At 36.6% G+C, this 22,805-nt stretch overlaps 1 protein-coding gene across 11 annotated transcripts in view; it reads left to right on the forward strand.

Annotated features, from left to right (window-relative positions):
• Positions 1–22,805, forward strand: part of TANC2 (tetratricopeptide repeat, ankyrin repeat and coiled-coil containing 2) — a 360,787-nt gene that overhangs the window by 194,070 nt on the left and 143,912 nt on the right. For all 11 annotated transcript variants that reach the window (XM_082706545.1, XM_082706546.1, XM_082706542.1 and 8 more), the window contains 2 exons: positions 13,274–13,422; positions 19,523–19,709. In XM_082706545.1, the coding sequence (XP_082562671.1) occupies positions 13,274–13,422; positions 19,523–19,709 (336 nt within the window). The remainder of the gene's footprint in view (positions 1–13,273; positions 13,423–19,522; positions 19,710–22,805) is intronic.

The following is a 22,805-nucleotide window of genomic DNA, read 5'->3' on the forward strand; positions in this document are numbered from 1 at the left end:
AGGGGAAATTCTAGCATTTATATGTTTAGATTGCATACACATTCTAAAGTGTATAAAAAGAACATTTTAATTTTTCATTCTGTGCTCTCCGTGAAGCTAAATGGAAACAGACTGGATACTAAAATAGTCTTAGAACACTACCTCTTTGAATAAACCAGTCAACCTAAGTTCTGGGAGCTATATAATAAGAAATTGAAATGGTATTGTTAGCCAGGTGATTACTTGAAATATAAAGAAGTTCCCCTTTCAAACAGGCTTTTATGGTTGATTCATGGTCTGTCTCTTTGAGCAAGTTGTCTCCTATTCGGACTTGGAAACTAAATCTCAGATTTGTATTTTGCATAAAAGTTTTGCCTATTGTGGCTATAAGGCCCTTGATACTAAATTGTTGAAAAATCTGTCTTTCTGCTTCTGATCTCCATCTGGCCTCATTTGACCTGTTACCATTAGCTTGGAGTGAAAAATGTCTACTTTATCCAGCCACAAATCTCAAATGTATCTCATAGATCATTGAGATTAAGTTCAACGTTATTTTGTTTTCTAGTTTTATCTTAACTTCTACAGTAGCCATGAAAGCTCAGTTATAAATATGAGTAGATGAAACTGATGTTTCTTTTGTTGCCAGGAAAAAAATACTAAATAGGAAATAGGAGTAATCATGCAAAATGAGTAGAGAGTTTCTTTTCGTGTTTGAAGAGGATCATGAGACATAAGCTTACTACAGTCTGGGTTTGTACTGCTTGGCTCTGTTGCAAACCAGTTTAAAAGGAATGTTCTTATCTGCTGGTCAATGTTTTATTAAAACATTGAATTTCAAAAGCCACACAATACATTTTTATATTTACCACAAAATGACTAGTGTATATTGAAGACTTACCCTTCTATTAATCCATGTAAATCATCTTTGGCTACTCTAGAACAGAAGGCTACCCTTAAAATCTAAAGGTATTATTTGTTTTATATAAGTAATTTTTCTATTTATAAGTCTTTAAAAAATTGGTTAGAATTCATATATGTACAAGTAAAACTTCCATTTCATTCAGGGGCATAAAATATGGATGCTGTTTTCTGGCATCTTGACAAAACAATGATGCTGATTTTCTTCATTAAAATGAGTTCTCGGGGCGCCTGGGTGGCTCAGTGGGTTAAAGCCTCTGCCTTCGGCTCAGGTCATGATCTCAGGGTCCTGGGATCGAGCCCCGCATCGGACTCTCTGCTCAGCAGGGAGCCTGCTTCCTCCTCTCTCTGATTCCCTCTCTGCCTACTTGTAATCTCTGTCTGTCAAATAAATAAATAAAATTTAAAAAAAAATGAGTTCTCTACTACAACAAATGCCTTAGCTGGTCCCTAACCAAGTAACATTTTTGATAATGACAGAGGTCTGCTATTTGCCCTAGAGAAAAGAAAGAGTTAAACTGTAGGTGAATCATCATGGCCTTTTTTCAGTGTAAGCTTTTAAATAACTATTCCTTAATCATTTCTTCTCAAGTGCCCAATCAAGAAAAAATAAACACTAAAATTATCAAAAACACCCATCTGGAGCATTTAATAGATTTTCTCCCTTATGCTTACAGTTGTATTCACAGTGCTTCCTGTAGTGCCTGGTGCATAGTAGACTTTCATTCAGTGTGTGTTGAATGAATGAAATGAACCCAAAAAGTCAGATGAAGGCAAAATGAAACAATTTAATATGTTATAAATGTATGTAAATGACAGAGATTTCTCTCTACTAAGAATATATCTTTTCACTGTCTCATTTGCTACAAAAGGGTTCATAAGCTTGAAGAACTGAAGCCGTATAACAAACTGGAGCCCAGTTTGGGGAGAATGTGGCAGAGCCCGTGTGCCGGCTTCAGCACTTACTGTGATTAATAACAGCCCTGGTTTTAACAGCCACCCATTTCGCAATATTCTTTAGAAAGTGAAAAAGTTTAGGTAATCATTTAAGAACTGAGAAATGAAAATGTTACCAGGTTTGCTTTGGGCCAAGTTAATCATAGGTTTTATAACTCTGAGAGAGAATGAATGGGTTTCTTTATTTGATTAAATGTGGTACAAATTTCTGAGTTTTGCAATAGATGAGAACAAGTGGTTTATAATTAGCAAATCATAAAGGAAAAATGTAAACAGCCTGATGTGAAAATGCTAAGAGAATGCGGAGAATTAAGAGAGTCTATACACTGAGACTCTGTGTAGCCTGCCATGTTGTGGATGTAGATTAGGGGTTTGGATGCATTAGCTATTAGACAGTCATTTCTTTTTTTTTTTTTCCTTCATGTTCAGTTAGCCAGCATATAGTATATCATAAGTTTTTGTTGTAGTGTGCTGTGATTTACTGGTTGTATACAACACCCAGTGCTCATCACGTGCCCTTCTCAGTACCCATCACCCAGTCACCCCATACACAGTCGTTTCTTTACACAGTTTTAGTCATTGTCTAATCCCTCTGTGGTTGGGCTACAGAAATAGCCAAATAGAAGACACTTTTTTTTTTTTGCAAATATAAAATATAAACCATCTCTGAAAGGAGAATTGGTATCATCAAGGAAAACAAGGACCAAAATGTTCAGCGCTTGCTTTTTTACAGCATCCTCTTTCTTGCTTGCATTGCATTTCTCACATAGTTTAATTTACTGTGATTTAATTAACAGACTGATTGATTTTCTTTTTTCCCCCAAGAGACTGTAACCTCCTTAAGAATAGAGGCTATGCCCGTTGTTCATAAATGTGTAGGTAACACCTGACACAGTGCTGGGAACACACAGAAAGTACTCAGTAAATATTTATTGAGTTAATGAATGCTTTCCTATATTGTCTATCATCAGGATACTGTTAAAGATAAACGCAGGGGCTCCTGAGTGGCTCATTTGATTCAGCGTCCGCCTTTGGCTCAGGTCTTGATCCTGGGGTCCTCGGATGGAGCCCTGCATCGGGCTTCCTGCTCAGTGGAGAGTCTGCTTCTCCCTCTACTGCTTGTTCCTACTCATGCATTCACACACTCTCTCTGTCAAATAAATAAATAAATAAATAAATAAAATCTTTTTAAAAAGATAAAAGTAAACAAAGTAACCATATAAACAGTTCATACACAGCAATCACCTATTTCCTGGCAAAATACTAAGGTGGTTGAGAACACGGGTCAGGAGCCTGACAACCTGGACTTCAGCATTAACTCTGTCACTGATCTAACTCTGTAACCACGGCAGGCAAGAACTGTCTCCATGTACCTCCCTTTTCCTGTCTGTAGGGTAGGGAACCTTGTGAAGATTAAGTGATTTAATACATGTAAAGCAGTTAGGAAAGTACTAGACAGTAATAGTTATCATTGTTATTACTACTAGTCTACTATCAATATTATTATTCTAGAAATAAATTTAAAACACTCTTGTAGAACAACATTAAATATGCTGCATTTAATCCATCTTGAAATTAGAGCTCTATGTTTGTGTTGAACTGGTAAGTCATAGAATGTGAATCTGAAGATCATTCCGTCAGCTCCCTCAGAGTTCCCTAGCTCTACTATTACAAAACCAGCCTCATCCATTATAAGACTTCTGAATATAGCCTCATTGAAGAGCCCTCTTCCCTCCTTTTCCTGCTTCCACCCTTCCAAGACAAGTTTGTTTTCTCTGTGGTCTCCAGCACTTCCTTTATTTATAAAACATTTCTTGTATTCATTGGCTTCTCTCTCTCTGTACGTCATTGCTCTACTTTAAGTTGTTAACTGGTACCAGAGGAGTAGCCAAGTACTTTTTAATTTTATACTAAATTTTGAAATACATACAGCACTACTTCTTTTTTCATAATTCTGACTTCTTTCTTGGAGGAAAAACAGATATCAATAATTGTTTCATTCTTAAACCCAGTGTCCTTAGTACATTTTCTGTTAAGTTTTAAAATTGAACTATAGGGGTGCCTGTGTGGCTCAGTGGGTTAAGCCTCTGCGTTTGGCTCAGGTCATGATCTCGGGGTCCTGGGATTGAGCCCCGCATCGGGCTCCCTGCTCACTGGGGAGCCTGCTTCCTCCTCTCTCTCTGCCTGCCTCTCTGCCTACTTGTGATCTCTCTTTCGTCAAATAAATAAATAAAATATTTTAAAAAATTAAACTATAAATACAGAAGGGCATACCAATCATAATTATGTAGTCTTGATGAAATTCTCTGAAGCAAACACCCCCACCTAACCACTACCTATGTCAAGATAATAGAATATTACCAAGCACTTTAGAAGTTTTCCTCATGCGTCCCCCACATCATTATCTACTCTGTGAGTATAACCACTATATGGCTGCCATTCTGTTATTTCCTTTCCCCATTTTCACTCTTTGTACAAATGAAATCACTTAGTATGTATTCTTTTGAATCTCTCTTCTTTTGTTCAATAGGATATTTGTTAGATTCTCTCTTATTGCTGGCGTATTTCATTGTGTCTGTACTGTTAATGGACATTGTCAATTTTGGCTATTATGAACAACTCAGTGAATATTTGTTACATATATTTTGATGCACCTATGTATACTTTTCCTTTTGGTAGATACCCAGCAGTGGACATGCTACGGTTTTCAGTACATTCGACTTAAAATTTTTCCCAAATCTAATGCTACCAATTTGCAATCCCACCAGCACAGCAGTATTTAAGTATTTTTTTACACTGTATTGCCAGGGTTGTTTGTTTATTCGTTTTGTATGCTATTCTGCACTGTATATGTGCAGTGGTATCTCACTGTGATTTTTATTTCATCTCCCAGTAATGTTTTGGGGTTTGGGGGGGTGTTGTTTGTGTTTTTAGCAGGATTCTTTTCTTTTCATTTTATTTTATTTTACTTTATTTTATTTTATTATGTTGTGTTAATCATGATACATCATTAGTTTTTGATGTAGTGTTCCATGATTCATTGTTTGCATATAACACCCAGTGTTCCATGCAGTACATTCCTTATTTAATACCCATCACTGGGCTAACCCATCCCCCAACCAGCCTCCCTTCTGAAACCCTCAATTTGTTTCTTGTAGTCCATAGTATCTCCCGATAATGTTGAACAGCTTTTCATATGCCTGTTGATCATTTGGGTGTATTCTCTTGTAAATTCTTGTATAAATTTTTTGGTTCATCTTTTGGTAAGATTGTCTTTATTTTTCTTATTGATTTGTATGGATTCTCTGTATATTCTAGAATAAGCCCTTTGTTGGATATTTGAATTAGAGATACCTTTTCCTACCATATGGCTTGCCTTCTTACCATCTTAATGGTGTCTTTGGTGAACAGAAGTTTTTCCTATCAATAAACTTCACAAAGAACCAGTCTTCTTTTGTGGTTAAGTGCCTTTTTTGTCCTGCTTAAAATGTCTTTGCCCAGTCCTAGGTCATGCAGATATTCTGTTAGTTTATCTTCCAGAAAATGTATTGTTTTACCTTTCATATTTGGGTCTGTATTCCTTATGGAATTGAGCTTTGTATATGGTGTGATGTAGGAACAAGTTTTATTTTTATTCATATCATATTGATCCATCATCAATTACTGAAAATACCGTCCTGTTACTAAAATATGGCAGTGGCTTACCCTTTTCCTAAATGAGGTGAATTATACATGTATAGATATGCTTCTCGATTCTTTATTCTCTTCCACTGGTCTTTTTATCTATGCTTGTGTCAGTCACATTCTATCTTAAGTGCTTTAGCATTATGTTAAATCTTGATATTAAGTAATGGAAGTCCTTCTTCTTCAAGTTTTCTTTACTATTCTTGGACCTTTCCATTTCCGTGTAAATTTTAGAATCCTTTATCTCTTATGGTGCTATATTCTTTATTCAGTGTTCTGGGAGCAAAGCCTAATGCATGAATACACTCGTCCTAAAGAGCTAAAATAAAATAAGGCTGTAAATTTAAATAGTTTTGATCAGCAGAGAATGTATGAAAGTTATATGATTTATTTCATGTAAAATAGTCTTACAGTGATCACTTGTTTTGTTTATCATATTCCAAATTCATCATTATACAAAATCACAAATTCATGTGTTTGGTTATAAAAATGCCTAGATGGTCATGGACAAGTCAAAAAGGTGGGTAAAACATTTGGTATGAAGAAGAGGATTTTTTTTAAAGATTTTATTTATCTATTTGAGACAGAGCGAGTGAGCATGGGCAGGGGCAATGGGGAGGGGCAGAGGAATAAGGGAGAGGGAGAAGTAGACTCCTCACTGAGCGCGGAGCCCACCACGTGACTTGATTCCAAGACCCCAAGATCACCACCAGAGCTGAAGTCAGACACTTACCCAACTGAGCCACCTAGGTGTCCCATGAGGAATTTTGACAACAAATATTTGGTAGGAGGGTTGAAGAGGAATTTTGAGAGTTATGATAGCAGGTACCCTGAGTAGAGAGATGGTAGGGGGTGATGCCAGCAACATGGTAAGAGACTGGAATCAAGGATTACAGTACAACCTGGGGTTAAGAGCTTGAGTTCTAGATCCAAATTGCCTGGACAACCACTCATTACCCATATGAATTTGGGTAAGTTACTTACTCTTTCTGTGCCTACTTCCCTTATCTGTAAAATAAGGTTAAGAGTACCTACCCTTGTAAGGCAGTTAGGATAATTAAATGGGTTAGTATGTATAATACAATACTTAGAAACAGTACATGGCATATAGTTAATCTTCATATGTGCTAGCTATTGTTTTAGTTAATAAAGGATCATCTGTGTTATCATCTGAGATGTATTATATTTTTATTTAAGTTGTTCTGTGCCTTATTATGTTTCTCCACCCTTGACATACACAGTTCATTCCCAATAAGTCCTATGTAAGACCAAAGTATGTTGAAGACTGAAAAGATTATTAGAACCTAGTAGTACAGAAAACAAACCTCACACTCAGGAAAGAAACAATCTGAAGACTAAAACTTCATTGTAAGCCAGAAATTGAAGTAATTCTAGGAATTCTCAGAAATAACAGATTGGGGGCACCTGGGTGGCTCAGTCAGTTGAGTGTCTACCTTCGGCTCAAGCCATGATCCCAGGGTCCTGGGATCCAGCCCTGCATCTATAGGGCTCCCTGCTCAGCAGGGAGTCTCCTTCTACCCCTGAGTCTGTCCCTCCCCCTGCTCATGCTCTTTCTCTCTTTCTCTCTCCCTTACTCTTGTGCTCTCTCTCTCTCTCTTTCAATTTAAAAAAAGAAAAAGAAATAAAGAAAGAAAGAAAATATCCGATTGGACACTCTGTGTTGAGAGTACATCCAGTTTGACAAATTTTGAAGGGGAGGGTGTTTCAGAGTTTCTCAGCCTCAGTACTGTTAACTGTTGAGACTAGAGAATCCATCATTATGGGGAATTCTCTTGTAAAATGTTTATATTTAGCAGAATTCCTGATCTCTGTCTACTAGAGCTTATATCCACTCAAAACCTTGTACATGAATGTTTGTAGTAGCTTTATTCAGAATATACAGAAATTGGAAACCCAAACGTCCTTCAGTAGGTAAATGGTTAAACAAAATGTGGGTACATCTATGCAATGTATTACTGCTACTCAGAAATAAAAAAGGAACAAACTATTGAAACAGGCAACAATTTGAATGGATCTTAAAAGCATTATGCTGAATTTTTAAAAAGCCAATCTCAGGTATAATTTCTTCTATATGATAGTCTCAAAATCACAAAATGACTCACAGAGCTCAGGAAAAGACTTGAATATTACCAGTTTATCATAGGGATTTATTTTATTTTATTTTTATTTATTTATTTTTTAAGTAAGCTCCATGCCCGACACAGGTATTGAACTCATGATCCTGAAATCAAGACCCGAGCTGAGATCAAGAGTCAGATGCTTGGGCGCCTGGGTGGCTCAGTCAGTTGGTGTCTGCCTTCGGCTCAGGTCATGATCCTGGGATCAAGCCCACTTTGGGCTCCCTGCTCAGCGGGGTGCCTGCTTCTCCCTCTCTTCCCCATTCATGCTCTCTCACTATCTCTGTTGCTCTCTGAAATAAATAAATAAAATATATTTTTTTTAAGTTTAAAAAAAAAAGTCAGGTGCTTAACCAACTGAGCCACCAGATATCTCTCATAAGGGATATCTTTACTGATACAAATGAACAATCAGATGAAGAGGTACATAAGAGGAGGTCCAGAAAAGTCCTGAGCACAGGAGCTTCAGTCTTTGTGGAGTTTAGGTGTACCATCCTCCCAATATGTGGATGTGTTTATCAACCTCGAAGCTCTCCAAACCTCATTGTTTAATATTTTCATGGAAGTCCCATTATGTAGGCCCTGATTGATTAATCATTGACAATAGCTGATTAACTCAATCGTCAGCCCCCTTTCCCCTCCCTGTATGTTGGGGAGTGGGAGTGAAAGTTCCAACCTTCTAAATGGTTGATTCTCTGGTAACTGTTATTCTCTGATTCTCTGGTAGCTCCCACAGCTGTTTAGAGTCACCTCAAAAGGGCTTCTGAAAAATAAAACATATTTCTCCCACTGTTGTAACTCACGAAATTCCAGGAGTTCAGGAGCTCTGTACCAACAACTAGGAACAAGAACCAGATATACATTTTTTTTTAATTTTGACAGAGAGAAAGATCACAAGTAGACAGAGAGGTAGGCAAAGAGAGAGGGGGAAGCAGGCTCCCTGCTGAGCAGACAGCCTGATGCGAGGCTCTATCCCAGGACCCTGAGATCATGACCTGAGCCGAAAGCAGAGGCTTAACCCACTGAGCCACCCAGGCGCCCAGATATACATTTCTTATATCACAATATCACATATAAGCAATATGGCTATTAATAAGCTGTCTCTCATTTAGACATTCTCACTATTTGTAATATTACTTTGCATTGAGAGAGCTGTAAAACTTACTAGCTGGGAACATTGATTCTGGAGTCAGGGAGCCTGGGTTCTAAACCTGGCTCTACCATTTATTGCTTGTCCCTAAGTTTTCTCATCTGTAAAATGAGGGTGATAATACCTATTTCATAAAGTTGTTATAAAGATGAATTAATATTTGTAAATTGGTCAGTGACTTGTACATAATAAGCACTATGTGTTAAATAAATGAATCATATAATTTAATGTCTTATTTTCCACAGAGTATAAACTTTTTAAAATCAGTGACTGTACCTCCTCCACATTATATAAGTCCTCATAGTACCTGGTGTTAACATGTACATAGAAAATAGTTGATAATTACCACAATAAGTCCTAGAAGAAAATTTGGAGCCCCCAAATGTCTATAGGTCAGGAATCTATGCTAAGAAGAATTTGGAAAAGCTTAGCTAGTTTAATCTATAGAAGGGAAAAAGGGTAATTCATCCATTTGAATATAGCAGTTACCTTTTTTTAAAAATTTTATTTATTTATTTGACAGAGAGAGATCACAAGTAAGCAGAGGGGCAGTCGGGGGGGGGGGAGCAGACTCCCTGCCGAGCAGAGAGCCCGATGTGGGGCTCAATCCCAGGACCCTGAGATCATGACCCGAGCCCAAGGCAGAGGCTCAACCCACTGAGCCACCCAGGCACCCCAGCCGTTACCTTTTTATGAAGGAATAAAAAGCTTTCATTCTTGAGGTGAGTCGGGGGGGGCAGCAAGAACAGTGTAAACTTAAATATTTGTAAATAAAAATAACCTCATTGATTCTATTATATCTGTTCTGTGGCAGAGAATCTATTTTTGTTGACTCTTGGAAAGGAAGTAGGGAAGAGAAAATAGAGCCCGTTTTTCTATTCTGACATTAATTCAGTTAACGTTCTGTATAGATTTTCCACAGATGCACCACTTGAGTTCAGCAGTAGTATGCAAAAATATACAAATAGTCCCTTCCTCTGACCCCCAGCTTATAACTTTAGTAGAGAAGTTAAGATAAATGTAAACTGAATAATAACAACCACATTTTCTTGCCATATGGAATGGTTTAATGTGTAAGACTGAATATTAAGAAAAAATTAAGAAGCTATTTTGGCATCAAACCATATGACATTATAACTGATGCTGCTTGTGTTAAAAGGACATGTCTCTCTCTAAAAAAGATTTTTGTAATGTCCTGTAGGATCTGTGCTTCTGTGGATTATTATAAAGTTAGACTAAATGATCTAAATGACAACAAAATCTGAAAAAATGTTAACCATGAGTCAAGTTAGTATAAACAGGTTGTTTAAATAAATTATTTCTACATCACATTTAGAGTAGATCATATTGCATTCCTTTGCTCCTTTTTGTGTGATTTCTATAAATTCTCTTTTTTTCACTTGATCTTAGCCAAAAGACTGAGAAACGATGATAAATTCTCGATTTGAAAGTAAGTTTATCTTGATGGTGAGTCCAAGGAAAAACCTCATATTGACTTTGTTTAGCATCCCTCAGTGAAAAGGTTTGAAAAAGAATAATTCCTATAGTTGGTGACCACTGAAAAATAGCCTAAATAGAATAAGAACCTAAAAAAGCAAATTGTATGAAAAGAATGTAGCAGTCTGGAGGTAGAGGATTAAAATGAATACCAACGATCAGGAATTTGGGAGGGGGGTTATATAAATTTCAGGGCAAAAATGAACTTTAATGGGGTTTCTTTGGGGAGTGATTAAAATATTCTGGTATTTGAAAGTGATGGTGGTTGCATAACCTTATGAATATACTAAAAACCACTGAACTGTACAATTCAAGAGGATAGAGTTGATGGTATGTGAATTATATATCAAATTTTTAAAAATTACGCTGGGGGCACCTGGGTGGCTCGGTTAAGCATCAGACTTGTGATTTTTGGCTCAGATCATGATCTCATGGCTTGTGGGATCGATCAAGCCCTGCATAAGGCTGTGTGCTCAGTAGGGAGGCAGCTTGAGATTCTCTCTCCCTCCGCCTCTAGCCTCCATTCTCTTGTGCATGTGTTATGCTCTCTCTCACTCTCTCTTTAAAAAAAAAAAAAAGACTCTGACTGTGGGGGACATGCTAGTCAGCCTCCTGTGGCATGGGGTAGGACCCCAAGCTGGGGGAGTAGAGCACTTGCGTGCAGGATGGCAGAGAGCAGCAGTGACATATGTATTTAAAGGGGGAACAGATGAAGTAAGGATAGTGAGAGTCAGATTTCTCACAATTGAAGAACTATGGGAAAAAAAAAAAGCTTTGGGGAAAAATAAAACCTAAATTAACCTTATGGGATTGAATTGAAATTAGAACATCACCGGGAACTTTTGGGGTGTATGTTTGTGTACAGAATTACAAACGAAAATGAATATAAGGATGTGTGAATGTGTATGTATATATACATGTGTGTATGTACATGATTATACTGCCTAACTCTGTCCTTGTGGACCTGGAGGTCAATGGCATCCTAACAGCCATAAGCATACCTGATATTCTAAATGCCTTTTTCCACTAAAAATAACCAGGGCTTCTAGGGCTAGGGCAGGGAAAGTAAAAGATGATCCTGGAACATCTTATTGTACCAGAAAGAAAGGAAGTACTCAGAAAATGACACAAGTATGTCCAAATGTTGCAAGAGCCACATTGAAACGGCTTACCCTGGCCAAATCTGGGACAACTGGAACAACAAAATAAATAATGATAGTAACAGGTTGTAAGTCAGTGAATATATAGGAATCATTAAGTTCTGATAAATAAGTAAGGAAAAGAAACTAAGCTGTAGAAAAAGTGATGGGTTTAGAAAAATTACTACTTGGCATGATAGTAATGAATTCAATCAAGAAGCATTAGTGAATGCTAAAAAAGTAGTGGACAAAAGGTCACTGAGGAGAGTCCAATCGATACTTTCACACCAATGTCTATACTATCATTATTCTTATATATAACATATATAGAAATATATATATGATACATTCTAATATCTAACAGATTAAAAACAACCCCAAGGTCCAATATCAGTTGAATAAACTATGGTAATGTACATACAATGGAATATTAATTGTTCATAAAAAGGAATGAAATTCTGATACATGCTACAACATGAATGACCCTTGAAAACATGCAAAGTCAGTTAGGCAGGATGTCAAAGGACAAATATTGTGTGGTTCCACTTGCATGGTACCAAGAAAAGGCAAATTTGTAGAGATAGAGAGCAGAATAGAGACTAGTTGGGGCTAGTAAGAGGCGGGAATGGGAAGTTTTTATTTAATGGGTACAGGGTTTCTTTGGGGGAAGATGAAAAAGTTCTGGAAGTGGACAGTGGCAGTGGCTATACAACACTATGAATGAACTTAATGCCACTGACTTGTACTTGTTAAAATGGTTAAAATGAAAAATCTTGGTATACATTTTTATCACAAAAATTTTTTTTAATTTAAAAACTTGTTGATACATTTATGTAGACTCAAAGTAACCCCCCCATAGAGTACTTATTAATTACAAAGAGAAAAGAATAGTTTTAGAATGGCAGATATAGCAAACACTACTATAACCAAGCGATCAAAGTTAACAGAGCATCACTTTTGTGATAGTTCTGCCCAAAATGTGCAACCTGAGTCAAAGTACAAGGTAATAGGAGATAAGTTCGAATTGAGGGACATTGTACAAAACAACTGGCCTATAATTTTCAGACGTGTCAAGGTCATGAAAGTTAAGAAGACTGGATGACTGTTCCAAATTAAAAGAGTTACAAGAGAACTGAGAATGAAATGTACTGAATAACACTGAAATGGATCCTTTTGCTAGAAAGGACGTTGCTAGGACAAAACTTGAATGGGATCTGTGGTTGAGATCATAATAATGCCAAATGTTAGTTTCCTGACGTCTGTGCTGGTGCTGTGACCATGTAAAGAGAATGTCCTTGTTTATAGGACACACTAACTGGGGATGATGAGACATCATGTCTATACTTCCAAATGGTTAAGGGAAACAATGTTCTTTTTACTATTCTTGAAACTTTTTTAAAAGTGTAAACTTATTTCAAAATCTTTTGAAAAAAAATATTTACATAAACTGTAAGAGAAAAGAAAAAGAAGATAAAAGAACTTGAATGAAGGTGGGGATTGTGGCTGGAGCTAGGTCTAAGACTAGAACTGAATTGGAACCCTAACTGCCAAAGAAATAGGAAACTTCTTCTAGTTAGTAAATTACAAATATTCTCTTAAGTCCAGGTTTCAAGTAGATATATTGAGGATAATCCGAGGAAATAATATATCAATTGTGTGGAAGTGGGAAAATTGGCTTCTAGGCAGGGACCTGGTAATTTTGGATTTAGAACTAAAACAAAGGGAATGACCAAATTAATTGTAAGAATAGCTGTGGGACGAGGCCATTTTATTTTGAAAGACTCAAGTGTTTCAATGTCTGTCTGTTGTAGGTGATGCTGAACAGGAACTTGGTCCTCCTCCATCTGTAGATGAGGCAGCAAACACACTCATGACTCGTCTGGGTTTCCTCCTTGGAGAGAAAGTCACGGAAGTTCAGCCAGGTGACCAATACAACATGGAGGTACAGGATGAAAATCAGGTAAACTGCTTGCTGTCACCTGTGAAATGTGGAATAAATCAGCCTGTTATATCAGGAACAATGTTGCAGGGTGTGTGTATGTGTGGATCCCAATGGTTGAATGACTTTTGAGGCCTGAAGATGTAGCTCAACTTTCTATCATCACTGTATTACTTTAGTTTGTGAAACACCTTTTAGTTTCATTCTTGGTCTAAAAAGTCACTTTAAAGTTTTGATTCATTATGGAATGAATCTAGAAATTATTAAGTGCATAAGCCAAAAAACAGAATTGACATTTATGTGAGCACTGCACCTGGAAATTACAGAATATACATTGTTTTCATGTACATAAGGATTATTTATCAAATTGACAATATGCTGACCAGGTCTTGATAAATTTTGGATTACAATTACTGTGATCATAGTAGAATTAATCAATTACAAAGTGATAACCTTAATAATAGCTAGAAGATAATTTAGAAAATCCCCCAAATATTTGGCTATTAATATACTTCTAAATAGCCTTTCAGCCAAAGAAGAAATCATAAGAAATTAGAAAATATTTTAAACTGAAATAATAACAAAATATTACAAAACTTATAGTATGTATTGATAATATTTAAAACTTACAATTAAGAGGTGCTCAAAAAATTTAAAATTGAATACATAATTAGAAAAGTGAAAATCTGAAAAATTAATGATCTAAGTATTCATGTCAGAAAGTTTAAAAATACCAGCAATGTGAACATTTATTCCATAGATTTTTTTTCTTCTAGCTATTTTTTAATTTAAATGTAGCAAAGGAAGTAGACTCAGATTTATTTGTGTGCTCATTTTTAAAATGTATGTCCTGTAGTGAATCCTTTATTCTAGAAGATGACAATTTGAGTTCATCTTGTATATTCTTCGCAAATACTTGTGAAGATTCTGTGTCCTATGTTAGCTTTGTCACAAAATAATATAGTCTTTAAGGATTATATTTATAGATCATGTGGATAATATTCAGGTATTCCAGAGCTCTCTCCTCTGACTTCTCTATGCTCATTCCCTTGGTCATTGGTTTTGCTGGCTGCACATTACAATCACCTGGGCATTTTTTATAAAATTCCGATGCCTGGAGATTCTAATCATATTGAAACTCCTCCATTCCTTTTTTTTTTTTTTTTTTAAATACTCTCTTAACTTCTGAATTGCCTCTGGCCCTGCCTTTCCCCTTAACTCCAGTGTATTTCCAGCTACCTGTACTCCCTTTTCTACCTGTTGTGTCCAAGACACAGCTCAAACCTAACATGTCAAAACCTGACATTTTTTCCCAGAACCTGCTCCTTCTGCAGTGTTTTCCTTCTGAGTAGTTTGTACCACTTTCATGCTTCGGACAAAAACATCGGAGCCTTTCTTGAGCTTTCACTATCAGATTATTCATTCACTCTTTTGGCAAATCATGTAGGCTTTGTCTGCAAAATATATGTTGAATCTGCTCCCTTCTCTTTATTTCCACTGCTACACCTGAGTCCAGGTCATTGTCCTCTTGCCTGGGCTACTGTGATGGTTACTGGACTGTAAGGCCTGGAACTTTTTTTTTTTTTTAAGATTTTACTTACCTATTTGAGAGAGAGAGACAAAGATAGTGAGAGATAAAAAGAGCATGAGTGGGGAGGAGAGGGAGAAGCAAGCTCCTCACCAAGCAAGGAGCCCAACTCAGGGCCTATCCCAGGACCCTGGGATCATGACCCTAGCCAAAGGCAGATGCTTAACCGACCAAGCCACACAGTCGCCCCTGGAACTTCCGCCTGTCCTATTTACTGCTGTATCCTCTACATCTAGAATAGGGTCTAGCTTTGGCAGGTGCTCAGTAAATATTTACTGAATGAATAAATAGCCTCCTAATAGCCCTCTGCTTCCATTCTTGCTCCTTTGTAATCTGTTCACACAATAACCAGAGCGATCCTTGTAAAACGTCAGTCCGATCCTTTTGCTTCTGTGCTCTCAATCCTCCACTGTTTTCCCATCACATTTAGAGTTGAATCTAAAATATTCAGCGTGATCAGAAAGGCACTGCCTCATCTGACCCCTTGCTACTACCTCTCCTACACTGCCAACCCTTCTCCCTTTGACCTGCAGCCCTCCAGCATCACTGGCCTTCCTGTCATTCCTCTGACACAGAACATTCCTTTAATACTGGAAAGCGCTCCCCCCAAAACTCACTTGCTCACTTCATTTGATGCTCTTTTAAGTGTTACCTCTTCAGGGAAGCCTTCCTTACCTGCTGTCTCTAATAGCACCTGCCCATGGTTATCACCCCTTATCCTGCTGCTTTTTTTTTTTTATAGCTCTTAATCATTAATTTATTACACTCCATATTTAGTTGTGGATTTTTGTTTTTCTTTCCTTGTGTGTATCTCATACAAGAGTGTAAGCTTCACAATGGCAGGGATTGATTGTCTTTTTTTAAATTAGTTTATATTTTAACTGTGTTGGTATGCTATGCCCCGTGAATAAAAAATAGGAATGATATATGTTGAGGGCCTTTCTGATACTGGTTTAAGTAAAACATCCATTTTTTTTTACTTTTTATTTCTTGATGTTTGTGTCCAGTTAAAAACGTGACTGTGTTCTAATAATGACCAAGGAACATGATGTTACAGTAGGAGTATTTGCCAAGGATCATGTTGTTGGGTTTTTTTTTTTTTTAAGATTTTATTTATTTATTTGACAGGGATCACAAGTAGGCAGAGAGGCAGGCAGAGAGAGAGGAGGAAGCAGGCTCTCTGCTCCAGAGAGCCTGATGCGAGGCTTGATCCCAGGACCCTGGGATCATGACCTGAGCCAAAGGCAGAGGCTCTAACTCACTGAGCCACCCAGGCACCCCGATCATGTTGTTTCTAATTGTAAGAATCACTGTTATTCATCTGAAGCTGAAGTAACATTGGGTATCAACTATACTTCAGTTAACAAAGGAAAGAAAACAGAAAAGTCTCTGAACGAAGAAGTAAAAAATCTGTGTCCTGCTTCCAACTCTGCCACCTATGACTTTGTGAATTCGAACATGTCACTTAACCTCCCTGAGCTTTAGGTTTTTCATAGGTAATAACAGCTGACATTTATGAAGTGCTTGCTACATGCTAATCATTGTACTAATTGATTTATTTGTACTATTTTATCTAAGCTTCCGACAACCCAATGTGATAGGGTCCTTGGATATTCCAGATTTCAGATAAAAAAGTGGAAGCACGGTGCCACAAAGTTATAGAATAGTATTCAAATCCAGACAGTCACTTTTACAAATTTCTGTTCTTAACAGCTGCACCATACTGTTTCAGTGTAATATAAAATAATAACACCTGACAGGATTGTTGTGAGGATCAAGGTAAATCGTGAATATGAAATTACTTTGTAAGCTGTGAAATGCCATATAAATAGAAGGTATAAAATACTATGCAGTATAATTAGTATATAAATATATGGCAAGAACTATGATTTGGGGAAGTTAAAGCTTTCATTCTTGAGGGCAGTTTCTTATTCACATTTCTTAATGGGAAAATTAATACTCATTTTGCCTTATTTGGTTGGTAAGGGGTAAATGAAATAATGCTAAAATTTTTTAAACTGTAAGCTTTGAACAAATGTAAAATATCAATAATTATGACTGTCTTGGAATATAATATACCATGAAACTATCTTGGAGCTACAGAAGGAAATGACTAAATTGATCACTGGAATTGGAATTTTTAGTCTTAGGAAGGTTATTAAGGTTATCATCTTCATTTGGTGACTTTCTTCCAAGCTAATCAGCATGCTAACAAAGATAAATTGCTTTGTTCGGGAGGGCCTGAGGGTAATGGCATCCTCAGAGTTACACTAGAAAGGACAGAATCCAGCACAGGAAAATCAGCGTGTATCGTTTTTCTACAAAAGACAAAGTACTGAAGTGATATTCAACCAACCATTATATTTTCTTCACTCAATTTCTGGAGTAGTAGGATGTACTTTAGGAATTCCATCATCAGGTTCTTACCTTGTGTAAATTTTAGAACCTTTAAGAGATCAGACTGGGAGTTTGGGATACTTCCAGAGAACACAATTGAAAAACAACTGAAAGGTTTTGAAAGTGGGGTGGTTTAATTAGATGTCCATTTTAGCTTAAATTATGGAGAACTGTTAATGTTGTCTTTCTCTACCTAGAGGAGATTTCTGTATCTCATTAACTGGCCTTCTTAGATAAAGAGGAGGCCTGCTTTTTAATTCATAAGCCATGAGCAAATTTCTGCTTTCTAAACAGCTTGATCTTTAAGCTTTGCCTTTATAGTTAAAGCTTTTAAAGCATACATTCTGTGATACAAGTTTTATTTTGTAGAGAACAACTTGTAGTAAAAATAGTGTCATTTGGGCTTAACCTCCACATTGGCTGTATTATGCGTGTAATATAGTTTCCTTTCTCAAAGAACAGACTGAGAATCTTGTCTAAAAATGGAAATGAGTTGCTATGGAGGTAATAGATTCATACCAAAATGGAACTTTTTCAATATGGAATGACTATAGATATATTTAATGTAAAAAAAAAAAATCCTAGTATAGTTCATTTCATCTACCCACATATTTTTTTAAACTGAGAGTGAGGAGGTTAAAAATTGCCATGTTAGATTCTAACTAGGGAGGATTCTGATTCAGTAAGTCTGGGGTGTGGGGTTCTGCATCTGTCAGTTTCATTGGGGAGCTTGCTTTTTTACATTCCATAGGTGATTCTCCTGCATACCTAGTTAAAACTCATTGCTGTGGTAGGCCAGCCTCGTTTTATAAAAATAGAGGAGATTACAAAGAAATTGAAACTCCTCCATCCTCTGGAGAAAAAATGACATAGAGAAAAGAGAAATGGCATAGATTGTGGTATGACTAACAAAAATCAGCTCCTAATATTATTAATACGGTTGAAAAGATTTGCTTCATTGCAAGGTTCTGAGAATGTCACCTGTGCTTTAAGTTGACTGTATCCTTTATGACCTAGCTATAGCATTTAAATTAAAGTCAAAACCTGGATTCAACACATATGATTAAATACAAGGGATTGTATCTGAAACTTATTTCAGGATGAGTGAAAGAGCCTTAATTTTCTCGTATTTAGTGATTAACACATTTTCAAGTCAAGTTGTTAAATGTAAGTCTTCAATTTTAGTGGGGAGAATGTGAATAGTGACTCTATAGGTAAAGAAGTCAAAAGATTTCTTTCAGATTTGACATTTAAAGATGTCGAATGGTATCATTAGTGTTCCTTCAGTAATTTTGTCAATGATAACTTACCATTTTAAAAAGGATAAAATTTTTTTAGTGTTTGAAAAAATATATACTTTTATTCATTATTTTGGCAATTTATTTGGGTAGAAAGAGCTAAGGAAAAGTGGATTTTTGTTAAATTAGGTGAGCCAAGATATATTGTCACCAATCTTTTTGGTGATTATTCATTCCTTCCCATCAAAAACTTTAAACTGAGGTGACCTCAGATATAAAAGTCATTCAAGATACAAAGCAATCTCAGTCTATAATCAGTTTCTACAGAGAAATTATTTAGTTTTTCTTTAAATGAACATTGTTTTTTATCTATTTTTTAGTTAGACTTTAAAGATAGGGCATATTCTCTGCATTCATTTACTGTCTTAGAGTAGCCACCTATGTATTAAAAAAAAATGTTTATTCGCATTGAGAGCCTTATTTTTATTTCTCCTTGGCTGCAGATACTTTTTTTTAAATCTAAAGAAAAGTATTAACAAGACTAACTTCTAAGCTTTCAGAATAGATTTGTTGATAGGAAAAAGCAAGGACATCTTGTAGTTCATGAAAAATCCCTCTGTGAATTCATGGCAGTGATAAAGGATATTTGTCACTAGGAATTTCTTAGGCAGAAAAACTGACCACAGTCTCTGCTTGTGTTAAATTTATCAAGTTGCACCTTAACTGTATGATGCAGACTCTCTTACCCTAGAAGGCAGAAAGCAACTAGTACCTAGTTGATGTAAAAGCTATGTATGTAGATTTTGTTCTTTCTCTCATCAAAGCGTATGTTTTGCCATAAGATACATTTTACTTTAACAGCGATCAGTTGATCTTGTTTTTCATTCCAATTTTTCAGACCTCAGCAATCACTCAGCGGATAAGTCCCTGTTCCACCTTGACTAGTAGCACTGCCTCTCCACCAGCCAGTAGCCCCTGCTCCACCCTCCCGCCAGTCAGTACAAATGCCGCTGCCAAAGACTGCAGCTATGGGGCTGTTACTAGTCCAACCTCTACCCTTGAAAGCAGAGATAGCGGCATTATTGGTGAGTTGATTTTTAAATTAATCATTTTGTGGGTTTTTCCCCCCTCTTTAAAATAATTACACAAACTTAAGGTTTTAAAAAATTCTGTGTGTGAATTGTTGAAATATGTATACAGACTGTCCTTTTTAATGGTACTGGAGAGAGAAATAAAGGTAAACAAAATGAAAACTATCCCTCCCTCTTTAACTACTCCTTTAAAGATATTACCTGATAAAAGACAGGGTGGATAGAAAAAGTTTTGTCTACTCTTCCCTGTAAATTCATCTCTCTGCCAACAGAAGTGGTTCAGAAAAGGTTCATTCCTCACTGAGCTGAGGTTCTCAGTTCTTCATATATATCTTGTTACTGTATGCTTATTAAGGGGAGTCAGTCAAATGGAAATGAGTGAAGTTCTGGGAAACAAGGAATCTGAAGAAAGGGAATCCACAGAGAAGGAAACAGGAATGAGCACCGAATCTTAGGCCATGTTCAAATTGAGCAGGAACTTAGAGGTAGGAGAATGAGCCTGTGGACAGAAGTAGTGAGACAAATAGAAGAATTGGAGGAAGGCCAAAGAAAATAAAAGTTTCAGGGAAGGGATGAGGAAAGGTTGGTCAACAAATGACAAAAGCTGAAAAGACCAGGCATAAAGAAAATACTTCTTCCTCATTTGGCTTCCTTCTAAAAGTTATCAAATCAAACTATTTATTTATTTAGATGGTGAGGCAGATACTAATGCCATGCAACTAAATATATATCTACTACCTAAAGCCATATATATTAACATGTGAATTTATTCATTTAAAATAAATATTAAGTAAGTGAAAGAATTTTTTTTCTTAAGATTTTATTTATCTGAGAGAGAGAGCGAGCGAGCACAGGTGAGCACAAATGAGGAGGAGGGGCAGAGGGAGAGAGATAAACAGACTTCCTGCTGAACAGGAAGCCTGATGTGGGGCTCAGTCCCAGGACCCTGAGATCATGACTTGAACTGGAGGCAGATGCCCAACCCAGTGAGCCACCCAGGTGCCCCGATGAAAAGAATATTTTAATAGCAAAGTTATGGGATACAAAATGAGCACACAAGAACCAGTTGCATTTCATACATGCTAACCATGAACATTTCAAAAAGAAAATTATGAAAACAATTCCATTATTATAGCATCAAAAAGAACAAAATACTTAGGAATAAATTTAACCGAGGTAAAAGACTTCTACACTAAACAGTACACTAACTAAGACCAGTACACGAAACGCAAAATATTGCTTAAGGAGTTTTTTGGGTTTTTAAATTTTTTTTTAATGATTTTATTTATTTATTTGAGAGAGTGAGAGAGAAAGCATGAGAGGACAGAGGTCAGCAGGAGAAGCAGACTCCCAAGCAGGGAGCCCAAGGTGGGACTCAATCCCAAGACTCCAGGATCATGACCTGAGCGAAAGGCAGTCACCCAACCAACTGAGCTACCCAGGCACCCCTGCTTAAGGACTTTTTAAGAGAGTTAAATAAATGAAGATATATTCTGTGTTCATGGATTAGAAGACAATATTGTTAAAGTGATAATATTTCTCAAAGCAGCATTATTACACATTCAGTGAAATTACTATCATAATCCCAACAAAGTTCTTTGCACAAATAGAAACACGTGGTGTTTCTGTCCTAAAATTTAGTGGAATCTGAGAGAATCCTGAGTAGCCAAAACAATCTTGAAAAAGGAGAACAAAGTTGGAAGACTTGGGTTTCTTTATTTCACAACTTATTACAAAGCTTCTTAATGGCAGGATTCATGTCTTACAGTTTTTATACATCCTCAGGATTTAGCATAATAATTTCTAACTTGTGATTTATTTATATGAGAAGTCTTTATGAAGATATAGTCATTAAGGACTAAATGTTTTAACAAAATAGAGAAATAAACTGTAGAAGAGTATCCTCTTTTTCTAACCTCTGGAATAATTTATGGAAGATTGGAATTATCAGTTCCTTGACTATTTAGTAGGACTTGCCATTAAAATAATCTGGAGCTGATACTCATGAGGGTTTTTTAAAATTACTACTTTTTAAAAAAGATTTATTTAATTTTTGAGAGAGAGAAAGAACAAGTGGGGAGGGGGAATAAGTGAAGGGAGAGAGAGAGAGACAATCCCAAGCAGACTCCCCTCTGAGCAGAGATCCTGGCACAGAGCTTGATCCCAGAATGCTGAGATCATGTCCGGAGCTGAAACCAAGAGTTAGAAGCCCAACTGACTGTGCCACCCAGAAGCCCTTAAATACTGATTCATATGGTATTTAATACTATAGGACTTTCTAAGTTTTCTCTTTCTTTTTGAATCAGTTTTCCTTCATTATGGTTTTTATCTTTTTCAAATTTACTGGTATAAAGTTGTCCAAAATAGTCACTACCTGCACAGGAACCTGAGCTAAGAGCTGAGAGGAGACCTTCCCTCCCCCCACTCTAAATTTCTGATCCCTAGATTTTATTTTCATCTTTCTTAGTATTGTCTGGGCAGTCCTCATTATCTTAGACATAGATTAGTACAAATGTAACTGTTATTTCTGCTTTTCATCTTGTCCCTTCCAAGTCTATTTTTCACACAACCACCAAAGTGAATTAACTGAAAACCAATTACTCTTTTGATTCTGTTATCTATAAGGTAGATAGTGAACTACCTGAAAATCAAGTCTGATCATAACACTCCTTTGACTCCCATTTACCTATAAAATAAAGCCCAGGCCCTCCTGACCTGACCATGGCCAGTTTCTCCAGCCATCTGTCCCACTATTTCTAGCTTCGTATATATTGTCCTAGCAATATTAGACTTTATTGTTACCTGATGCATTCTAGTTTTTTTTTCCTCTCTGTGCTGCTGCTCGTATTGACCATGCTGCCTGTAATCTCTCTCACACATATGAATGACTCCTATGGATTTTTTATGACTTTGTTAACTACTCTGCCACTTACCGCAACCACCACCTCCCTTCAATTTTCCACTCCATCTCCTATCCAGTATATATTATTACTCCATATTCCCAGTAACACCTGAGCATATAGATGTCATGGCATTTAATGTGTGGTGTAATAATTACTTTTTGAACCTGCTTTCTAACATTCAACTGTT

This window comes from Mustela nivalis (genome assembly GCF_964662115.1).
Source record: "Mustela nivalis genome assembly, chromosome: 17".
NCBI classification, from domain to species: Eukaryota; Metazoa; Chordata; class Mammalia; order Carnivora; family Mustelidae; genus Mustela; species Mustela nivalis.